At 40.4% G+C, this 11,509-nt stretch overlaps 1 protein-coding gene across 10 annotated transcripts in view; it reads left to right on the top strand.

The window, feature by feature from the left end:
* The window catches only part of TRAPPC8 (trafficking protein particle complex subunit 8), a 134,874-nt gene that overhangs the window by 57,014 nt on the left and 66,351 nt on the right, over positions 1–11,509 (top strand). For all 10 annotated transcript variants that reach the window (XR_002825685.1, XM_004386891.2, XM_023741183.1 and 7 more), the window contains 2 exons: positions 5,102–5,326; positions 9,008–9,116. Coding sequence is in view for 9 of the 10 variants with exons in the window: in XM_004386891.2 (XP_004386948.1) it covers positions 5,102–5,326; positions 9,008–9,116 (334 nt within the window). In the remaining variant the exon portion in view is untranslated. The remainder of the gene's footprint in view (positions 1–5,101; positions 5,327–9,007; positions 9,117–11,509) is intronic.

An 11,509-nucleotide genomic window follows, 5' to 3' on the forward strand; every position in this document is an offset into this window, starting at 1 on the left:
GCGCATGGTGTGGGTAGGCAGGATGCAGCAGGGAGATTGTTATGTGTGGAGCTAAGATGGATATGGGAGAGAGAATAGAGGAACAGGAACCAAAAACCTACAAACAAACAAAAAAGAATGCTAGGGGAGCTTGCCATTGGAGTGGAGAGATGAGAGACTATGAAATGGAGAAAAACAGAAGGGGGAAGAGGAAGAAAAGAAAAGAATGAATAAATAAAAATTGGAAAGATTAAAGAACCGCCAAGTTCCCAGGGATTCCACCGGTGCAGCTATGAGGCTGGGGAAGTCGCTCCCAGGTGTTGCAGTACAGCCTGGCTAGAAAGCGTAGAGGTATACAATGCCAGGTATTCAGGGAACAGAAAGAGAAGGAAGATATAGAGAGACAAGAAACTGAACAATGAAGAAAGACAAAAAGGGAAAAAGAGGGAAAAGAAAACAAAACAAATTTAAAAAAAAAAAGAACAAGAAAGGCCCCCCAAAAAACAGAAAAATAAAACCAACAGAAAAAGAAATGCCCTCAGGGATCCCTCTGCACGTCTGTGCAATCTGAGGGGGAAGTCTCCTTGCCACGCAGCACCGTCTGGCCAGAAAGGGCTCCCAACTCAAGAAGAGGAAAAGAAAACCAATAATTCAAAAGAAACGAACAAAAGCCCCGGGATCCCACCAGTGCGGCAGCCCAGACCGGGAAGCAGCTCTACACTCGAACGGAGCTCCACTGTCCCTCAGGAAGAAGCAAAGATGGCACACGGAGCCAGGTATTTGAGCGAAAGGAGGGGGAGGTGGTGAGAGGTAAGGAAGAAATCAAAAGAAGCAGAAGAAAAAGCAACACTAGCAGCCAACAGATGGCACTCAGAGAGCCAGCTAGTGTGGGCTGATGTTTCTTGGACAAGAGACTGTGTCCGCGGGAAGCAGAGTGGGCTGAGTGTGGGTGAAGAAGGGTAGGGAGTGGGAAAGCGTATATCACAAATTACCAGAGCTCTGCAGCCCCTCAGGAAGAAGCAAAGATGGCGCACGGAGCCAGGTATTTGAGCAAAAGGAAGGGGAGGTGGTGAGAGGTAAGGAAGAAATCAAAAGAAGCAGAAGAAAGCAACACCAACAGCCAACAAACGGCACTCAGAGAGCCGGCCCGTTCGGGTGTGTGGAATCCAAGCAGCCGGTGTTTCCGGGTCAAGAGATTGTGGCCGCGGGAAGCAGAGGAGGCCAAGTCGGGGTGTAGAAGGGTGGGGGGTGGGAAAACGTATATCGCAAAATGCCGGTTGTTTTATCTCCCACTGGACGCTCCATGAGGCTGCTTTCTCTTACCCCGTTTGCTGGTCTCTGATAGGAGTCCAAGATGGCCGATCCGCGCTGCGTTAGCTGGTAGGGGACCTCTGCGTGAATTTCTCCTCGCTCTCCGTTCTCTGTCAGTTTTCTCACTCCATTTGGTGCTTGTCTGAGTTCTTTATGTCTTCATTTGATGTTTTAGGGTTTCAGGATTGTTGTATTCTCTGTTCGGCTTAGTTTTTCGGATCTTTGCTCTGGAGGGACTGCGTGGTGCTTCTCCCTAGAGCACCATTTTGCCGGAACTCTCTCAAATTTGGCATCTTTGATAGGAATATCACAAAAGAGGTATTTTGTTCTTCTCACTATATGTTATCAGGAGGCAGATGATTTTGATTTGTTTCATTGATTGTGTGCATTTTGATCACTTGATCACGTGCTATCTACCAGGTTTCTCTACTGTGAAGTTAATCTCTTTCCCTTTGTAATTTAATAACTATTTTGTGGGGAGGTCTTTTGAGACTATGTAAATATTCTGTTCCTCATCCAACTTTATTTATGTCAATATGGTTTCATGGTTTTCTGTTTTATTCAGTGGGTTATAATCCATTACTATCATTCTTTATTTTGATGTTCAAGTTCTCCTTGATTTGGCTATTGGGAGAACCTTCAGGATGACTTCTGTATTCTTTTTGATGTGTCTGTCATTCTTAGAGCATTTACTTACTTTCTGGCACAGCAAGATGTACTTTCCTGGCCTTAGCCTTGAAATCAACTGTTTCTCCAAGGATCTTGGTTCTTTCTGTGGAATATGTATTTAGAAGCCAAAATCTGGATGCTTGGGGTACTTATTGCTTTTGGGGTGTTGCAACTCCCAGGCTCTCTCAGTGGACAGAACTAAGAAGTATATGTGTGTGTATTTACATATGCATATTTATATCCATATTTATTTTATAGTTATATTTAATAAAATCTGTGCGTTCATAGTAGTAATTCCAAATCCATTCCAGCACAACAGGGCTCATTCTATTTTCTTCCTTTATTTGTATCTCCCTTCCTGCTGGTGCAGTGGTTAAGAGCTACGGCTGCTAACCCAAAGGTCAGCAGTTCAAATCCAGCAGCCGCTCCTTGGAAACCCTGTGGAGCAGTTCTACTCTGTCCTATAGGGTTGCTATGAGTTGGAATCGACTTTACATCAACAGGTTTTTACAGGTTTTTTTGTCTGACAGTAAGCAATCTAGCTCCCCTTATTCTTAATATATTTATTATTTGATCAGTTCCTCTTATATTAACAATCTTCTGTCCTTCCACTGCTCCGCCCCTGCATGAACATTTTTCTTACCTCCATTCAGTTCAGTCCTGACACCCCTCACAGTTGCTACCACCCCAAATAAACATTCTCTTTAATGTGCCCATGCTCCTGCCTCATGGGTGCCTGCCTTATCCTGCTTGGGCTCTGACATCCTGTGTTGGGCCTTTCTTATGTGTGGATGCCTCTCACCTTGCTTGAACTTTTGACACCCCATCCTGGGTTAAAGAAGCATCACTTTTACAAGAACTAGTTAAACCATCATTATTCCTTTCTCAAGAAAACATTTCTTTTAAATACACAAACAACTCTATACATAGTACAAAGTTTGTAATCTACCCTGTGGAGGGGGTTGGATATAAGAGTATACTCTGAAGCAAAAGGTTTAGTGGAGAGAAGATGCTTCTTTCATGGTACTAAGCCCTGTTTTTAAGATGGCTGTTGTCTGAGTTCAGTGGTGGGATGATAGATAATTAAATGCCAAATATCTGCTCATGAGTATGGCAGGATGCAGCTGTGGGCAAAATGAAGCATTATCTACATAATGAATAATCATTATGAGAATAATCAGAGAGAATGAGCATCGAGAATCATTCTCTTCAAACTCTCACTACCAAACAGCTGTTAAAAAATGTGTATACATATATAAATATATATACATACATGCACCTATATTTACACATGCAGTTTCATCACATACCAGGTATTTCTAGTGAGTCCAATGCAGTGGTATAAAGAGGAATGACCATAACAAAACTGAATTTTCCTCAGAAAGCTTGAAGTTGCAAGTTAACAACCAAGCTTCTAACTTATCCATGACTCTGTATGCTACTGCTGTGGAAACTCCCAAATGGTTTTCATGATGTTATTATTGTTCCTGACTTTTTTAGATTTCTTGCTCTTGGACAAAGCAGCTGTTTGCTTGTTTCAGGGCCTCTTGGTTTTTAGACTGCAATTGTTTTTTGACTTCTTTTTGGGTTTTCTCCATTTGGTTAATTTTGGTTCTCATTTGAGATTCCTGGAATTGAAAAATTGCCTTCAACTTTATAATTTTCCCTTTTTCTAAAAATATCTGATTTTTTAAATAAAGTACCTTCTTTAGGATGTACTCTTTTTCCCTTAGTTGGGTGGTGTTTGCAAAGTAGGTAGTACCTGGTGAGTCTAGAGCGAGGTCTAGAGAAAAGTTATTTTCATTAATTGTAATTGACTCAGAGTTGGAATTTGCCTTTGGCATTTTATTTTAATGTGAGAATAGAGTTTTTTCTGCTGCTTCCGTGGCTGCTACTATTGGAATGACAGCTTTGGTGATTTTGCTGCTGTTTTGGTTTCTGTAAGATGTATTTTCATAGTGTGCATAGTCAACATGGAATTTCCTGTCTCCCCTTTTTTGGTCATCTCTTCTGTCAAATACATACTGCTTCTTGCACTGCAAGAATGTGGTGGTCTGCACCTCTCGAGTTTGCAGAGTGGCGAGATTAATTACAGTTTTATTGCAGTATTCATAAGGCTTGGGCAGGACATACAGCTTCACATTCTGAGCACATTTCTCATGTGTCACAGTGGCTTTAATCTCTTGCTGCAGTCCTGCAGTCGGTGCATTGAACAACAGGAAGTGCAGCTTGATATTTGCAGACAGCACCTTGAAGAGGAAGCAGTGGTGCTACCTGATGCTGACAGAGAACCCTGCCATGTCTTGCTGAGGCAGTGATCACTGCCCTGCTGTCTTAGCTCACTGCTTTATCTGAACGCTCTGAGATACAGCCTCTTGATGACCCACAGGACTGACTAGCGAACTGTGGCAGACAGGCAGACTAGAGTCAGTGTGGCTGGCCCAGTATGTGAAATTTTAATGTAGAAAAAGTAGTATTGACTTACATATCATGTAAACCTGTACTGTATGCTATATGGCATATTGGGCCACATAATTCAGGGCAAGTCTTTGGTTGTAGGCAAGGGAAAAAACGTTTGATAAAAGTATGTTTGTTGTTTTACCTGTTAAAGAAAAATTCTTTGAAAAGAGTTTGCTTCTAGGTACAATGTAAGAACTTTTTTTTCCATCATAATATTAGCCAAATGTCTTGCTGATTTTAAGATTATTACTTGGCATACCCTGCCTTATTCCAGAAAGGATTTGAGGTAGCTAAAGCCAACTTGAGAGGTGAGCTTTTACCTATAAAATTGACCTTTTTAAAATGCTACTGAAAGAAATAGGTGTTAGATATCAAGACAGTCTGCTCTCTTATTCTCTCCAATCACATTCTCCACTCCATTCCAACCCACAAATACACACGCAGTACACACAACATGCATGTACCCACACATACAATTTTGGATGCCTGTGGAAACAGTCTATAAGCTATCACTCCATGTAAAATTGTGATGGGGCTATTGTGTTAGTTTCCGTTTTCTCATCATCCCAGTTTGTTTGAAGAAGAACCAGTTTTCAGTAAATGATTTTGTGTGTGTGCATGAAATTTTTTCCCTTCCAAGAGAAATTTGCGTGGTAATACTTTTATGTTTGTTTTCTTGCAGAAAAAGCATGCTTTGCGCTGCTATTGTCAAGCCATGCAAGTTTACAAAGGAAAAGGCTGGTCTCTTGCAGAGGATCACATAAACTTCACTATTGGGCGCCAGTCCTATACTCTTAGGCAGCTGGATAATGCTGTGTCTGCTTTTAGGCATATTTTAATCAATGAAAGTAAACAATCTGCTGCTCAACAAGGGGCCTTCCTCAGAGAATATCTTTATGTTTACAAGGTGAATGCTTATTTTTAAGAGTAGATACTAAAATACGTAAGTCATGTTCAGCAAAAAACATGTTCATTACTATTTCCTAAGTGTCTAGTAAAAAACAAACAATGCTTTGTATTTTCTGTCCTCCTGCCTCAAGTGAAATATCCTTCCTTCTATTAATTTCTCTCGGTTACACTATAGTAATTCCTGTGTCAGCTTCCCATAGATCCATACCTTCTCATCTTTCAGAGGGAGAGAAAAAGGAACACACGATTGCAATGGATGGTAACATGACATAATATAAAATTATCTGTGATTTTATAAATACACCATTAAAAAAAAAAGTCCACTAGGCAGAAATTAGTGGTATCTTTTCTTTTTTAAAAAGATTTCAAGAGTATCTACAAATAAAATGTTTACTGTAATATTAAAATTCTCTTTTCAAGAAATGAGGAACCCAAATCTTTGACCAAGAAGTGTAGCTTGCCATATCTTAATTGTAACAGACAATTATATATATCCTAATAGACTCCTGTTGTTGTTAGGTGCCTTTGAGTTGGTTCTGATGCATAGGGTCCCTTTGTACAACAGAACGAAACACTGCCTAGTCCCGCGCCATCCTCACAGTTATTGCTGTGTTTGAGCCCATTGTTGCAGCCGCCGTGTCAGTCCGCCTCATTGAAGGTCTTTCTCTTTTTCGCCGACCCCTCTACTTTACCAAGCATGATGTCCTTTTCCAGGGACTAGTTACTGTACCCAAAAGAACTGGTTGACATTCTACCATTTCAGGAGGTAGCATGTCTTCAAAAACTGATGGTACTGAAGGAGTAAGTCCAAGCTGCACTGAAGGCATTCGCGAAAAACAAAGCTCCAGGAATTGATGGAATACCAGTTGAGATGTTTGAACAGACGGATACAACATGCTGAAAATAATTAAAAAATGATTGCAGTTGTACATCGACAGGGAACTGCCAGAAACTCAAGCCAGATTCAGAAGCAGACGAGGAATAAGGGATATCATTACTAATGACAGATGGGATTTTGGCTAAAGCAGAGAATACCAGAAAGATGTTTAGCTGTGTTTCATTGTCTATGCAAAGGCATTCCACTATGTGGATCATAACATATTATGGATGAATATTACAAAGAATGGAAATTCCAGAACACTTAATTGTGCTCATGCAGAGCCTGTACATAGACCAAGAGGCAGTCATTTGAACAGGACAAGGGGATACTACGTGGTTTAGAATCAAGAAGGGTGTGTAGCAGGGTTGTAGCCTTTCACTGTACTTACTCAGTCTGTATTCTGAGCAAATAATCTGAGAAGCTGGACTATGTGAAGACGAACGCAGCATCAGGATTGGAGGAAGACTCATTAAAACAACCTGCAATATGCAGATGTCACAACTTTGCTTGCTGAAAATGAAGAAGACTTGAAGCACTTACTGATGAAGATAAAGACTGCAGCCTTCAGTATGGATTACACCTCAACATAAAACAAAAATCCTCACAACTGGACCAATAAGCAACACCATGATAAACAGAGAAAAGACTGACATTGTCAAGGGATTTCCTTTTCCTTGGATCCACAATCAACACCCATGGAAGCAGCAGTCAAGAAATCAACGTATTGTGTTGGGCAGATCTCCTGCGAAAGACCTCTTTAAAGTGTTAAAAAGCTAAGATGCCACTTTGAGGACTAAGGTGTGCCTAACCCAAGCCATGGGATTATCAGTCACCTCATTTGCATGTGAAAGCTGGACAATGAATAAGGAAGACCAAAGAAGAATTAATGCCTTTGAGGTAGCAAGTGGCCATGTAAGGTGCATCAATTGGTCCCAACCACCTGGAGTAAAGGAGAATGAAGAACACCAAGGACACAAGGAAAGTATTCGCCCAAGAGACAGAAAGGGCCACATAAACCAGAGACTTCATCAGCCTAAGATCAGAAGAACTAGATGGTGCCCAGCTACCACCAATGACCACCCTGTCAGGGAACACAACAGAGAGTCCCTGATGGAGCAGAGAAAGTTGGGGTGCAGAACTCAAATTCTGGGAAAAAGACCAGACTTAATGGTCTAACTGAGACTGGAGGAACCCCAGAAAGCATGGCCCCCGGAGTCTCTGTCAACCCAGAACTAAAACAGTTTCTGAGGCCAACTCTTCAGACAAAGGTTGGACTGGACTGTGGGACACAAAATGATACTTGTGAAGAGTGTGCTGCTTAGCTCAAGTAGATACATGAGACTAAATGGGCAGCTTCTGTCTGGAGGTGAGATGAGAAGGCAGAAAGGGTTAGGAGCTGGTTGGATGGACATGAGGAATCGGATGGAAAGGAGGAGTGTGCTATCACAGTATAGGGAGAGCAATTAGGGTCATTTAACAATGTATGTATAAATTTTTGTATGAGAGACTAACTTGAAATGTAAACTTTCACTTAAACTACAACAATAAAAAATAAAAAAAAAAAAGAATTGATGCCTTATGATCCATGTACATGTGTTGGTGAAGAATATTGAGTATACCATGGACTGCTGAAGAACACACAAGTCTGTCTTGGAAGAAGTACAGCCAGAAGGTTCCTTAGAAGCAAGTATGGCAAGACTCGGTCTCATGTACTTTGGACATGTTATCAGAAAGAGCCAGTCCTTGGAGAAGGACGTCATGCTTGATAAAGTAGAAGATCAATGAAAAAGAGAAAGACCGTCGATAAGGTGGATTGACACAGTGGCTGCAACAGTGGGCTCAAACATAGCAACGATTGTGAGGATGGCGCAGGACTGGGCAGTGTTTCATTCTGTGGTACATAGGGGCACTATGAGTTGGAACCGACTTGACAGCGCCTGACAACAACAACAGGAGTCTAGTAATAGTAAAATGATTTTATTAGAATGTGTGTGATTATCTGTTACGATGAAGTTGTGACAGTTTACAGTTGTTGGTCATAGATCTGGGTCCACAGTTCTTTAAAAGAGAATTTTAATATTCCAGTAAACATTTGATTTGTGGATGTTCTTGGAATCTTAAGATGCCACTAATTTCTTCCCAGTGGACTTTTTTTTAATGATGTATTTATAGAATCAAATAATTTTATAATATATTGTGTCCTGTTACCATCCATTAGAAACATATGTTCCTTTTTTTCCCCTGTGAAAGATGAGGAGGTATGGGTCTGTGGGAAGCTGCCTTAGGAATTATTACAGTGTAACCCAGAGAAATTAATAGGAAGGAAGGATATTTCACTTGAGGCAGGAAGACAGAAAATATAAAGGATTGTTTTATTGAAATAATGGGAAGTTGTAATTTTTTCCCCAAGGCTTATAAGAGGTGAGTATTGTATCTGTTCTGCAGAAAATTACTCACCCCTTTGTACCTTATTAATTTGAAATCATATAGGTTAGAATTTTGGCAGATACGATGCTGTAAACAGTCACAAGAAGTAAAATGCATACCAAAATAATATTTGAAAATGTAATATCCAAAGAGAGCTAACTAGCTAAGTAACCTTAGGAAGATTCTCTTGAGTCAGAATAAATGATTAGATCTAAAGTTTTATGACTGATGCATTAAAGAAAACCAGTAACTGTATAGGTTAATATTCTTGCTTAATTTTTAATATCTTGTGCATTAAAAAATGAGAAAGTAAATTAAAAAAAAAAAGTAGTTTTCTCATAAGTTATTCTTTGTCTTTTGTGTTTCTCCTAGAATGTAAGTCAGCTATCACCAGATGGTCCTTTACCACAGCTTCCTTTACCATATATTAACAGTTCAGCAACACGGGTTTTCTTTGGTCATGACAGACGACCAGCCGATGGTTAGTAAAGTCTTATTTGGCCTTGTTGTATTGTGACAATTTTTTTTTTTTGTTGAGTTTTTTGTTTTCTTTCCCCATTTGCAAAATGAAATGTAGTTGATAAAGAGTATTTGGACTAAATAACTGTATCCAAGTCACCTGTCATCCTCCTGGTGAAGATAACCACTACTTTGCTGTTTTTCTTCCAGCCTTAAGAACCTAAAAACAAATAACAACAAAATAGCTGAAATCACAACAACTTCTCCCACATAATATAAGGATGCTCATGTTATTACATAATCTTGATTAACATTTTTAGTGGTTATATTTCATTCAGTACATATAAAATGCTTTATTTTCCCATTCAGTTGTTACATATTTAGATTGTTGCCATGTTTTTGCTTATATAAAGTTATATTGTGATGAACATCTTTGTGGATAAAGTTTTTTTATCTTTTTATTATGTAATTTTCAAATGTACATAGAACTGGAGAATACTTAGTAATATTCTATTATTCTTGCTGTAAGCCTTTTTAAAAATATAGGAGTATTTCCTTAGTATTGAGTCCTGGAATTGCAGTATGGGGCCAAAAGTATAAATATATTAAGGCTCTTGATGCATATTAAAGTAAACTTAGTAATTCTAAACATTCTTATATTTGAGCTTTACCAATATGTCTCTTTGAGATTATTAGTTTTTTTCTATTTAATATTTATCAGGATTTTTATAGCTGCATTATTTTTAATAGCAAAAAAATAAAAGAAAAACTGAAACAGCTTAAATTCCTAATAAATCAGTAAATTTTGGTATATTTATATAATGGATTCATACTGTAGGCAATGAGTGAATGAGTTCTACATATTTCACCATGGACAGTATACCTATAATGTAATGTTGAGTGAAAAAAGCTAGTTACAGAATGATAGGTCAAATATAATTCTATTTTTACCAATTTTAAAACATACAAACTAATTCTGTGCATTGTTTATAGATACTTCATATGTTGTAAAATTTTAAAAAAATGGATGAGAATGATGAACTTTAGAATAGCTGTGGGAAAGAAGTGCCTGTGGGGGCTGAGGGAGGGTAATAGAGTTGGGGACAGTTAGAGAGGAGACAGCAACACTATCTGCAACATATTATTTTATAAAAAATATTTGGAATCATGTGGCAACGGTTGATATTGTTAAATTTTGGCATACAAATATTCTTCATGCTTCTTCTGAATGTTTGAAATATTTCATAATGAAAATTGTAGCAGACTGCGGAAAATACATACTTCTGCATTGAGGAGGAAAGGAGTGTCAATATCAATAAGCAAAGTTCCAGTTAAGCTAGAGTATTAACCTAGCCAGATAAGAGGGTACGTTTCTCTCAGATAATTGGAAATGTGCAAGGATGAGCGTGTACACGTATTTTCGCCTGTTCCTCACTTACCGACTATCTCGTTAGCTGGCATTTCACATTTACCGCAATAGTGAAAAATATACTATCGGGCTATTTTGTGCATTATTGAGGCGGCGAGCATGACGACAGTGGCTGTGGAGCATCCCCTCCCTTGAGGAGGGTCTCTGGGCGGCCTCTGGGAAGCTGGCCTACACTGCCTTGCGCTCTTCACTTCCTCCTGCTGGCGGGGGCACTGCATCCAGCTGCCGCTTGGGGCCGGCCTCCTCAGTGGCCAGGGCCTCTGGGCAGACACGCAGATAGCACTGAGCCAGTGGGCACCTGTTCTGGGTTCCCAGTTCCTATGCAGCCTGAGGCCCTGCAGCTCAAAATTGCTGTGGGGTGAGACGGGAGGAAAGAAAGAGGCATCGGAGAGGGTGTTTGGAAGAAATGCGTGCGATTTAGTGACATCCCATAGTGAGCTGAACTGGGTCTGAAGCCTCCACCTTGGTGGGGCCAGGTGTGCTTCCAGACTCCAACACCCTCACAGGAAGCCCCAAGCCTCGGTGACTCTCCAGGCCAAGAGGGCAGAGGAGGCTCCAGGATCGTGAACGCAGGGCTTGCAGGGGTAGGATTGGAGCCCTGGAGGCGGCTCCACGAGGGAAGCTCTGACCGAGCACAGGAGGGAGGTGAAGTGGTTAACTCGTGGGCCCTACAGTCACACAGCCGGACTTTATCCAGCTTTGTTTCCTCTAAGCCTCCTTCTCCACAGAGGAATAATCCATAACTGGACTCGTCACAGTGATGAGCACGTCATTCAATCTTGTTGTTGTTAGGTGCCATCAAGTCAGTTCCGAATCATAGCGACCCTATGCACGACAGAACTAAACACCACCTGGTCCTGTGCCATCCTCACAATTATTGTTATTCTTGGGCCCATTGTTGCAGCCACTGTGTCAGTCCATCTCATTGAGGGTCTTCCTCTTTTTCGCTGACCCTCTACTTTACCAAGCATGATGTCCTTCTCCAG

The sequence above is a fragment of the Trichechus manatus genome, unplaced genomic scaffold (genome assembly GCF_000243295.1).
Source record: "Trichechus manatus latirostris isolate Lorelei unplaced genomic scaffold, TriManLat1.0 scaffold00175, whole genome shotgun sequence".
NCBI lineage: Eukaryota > Metazoa > Chordata > Mammalia > Sirenia > Trichechidae > Trichechus > Trichechus manatus.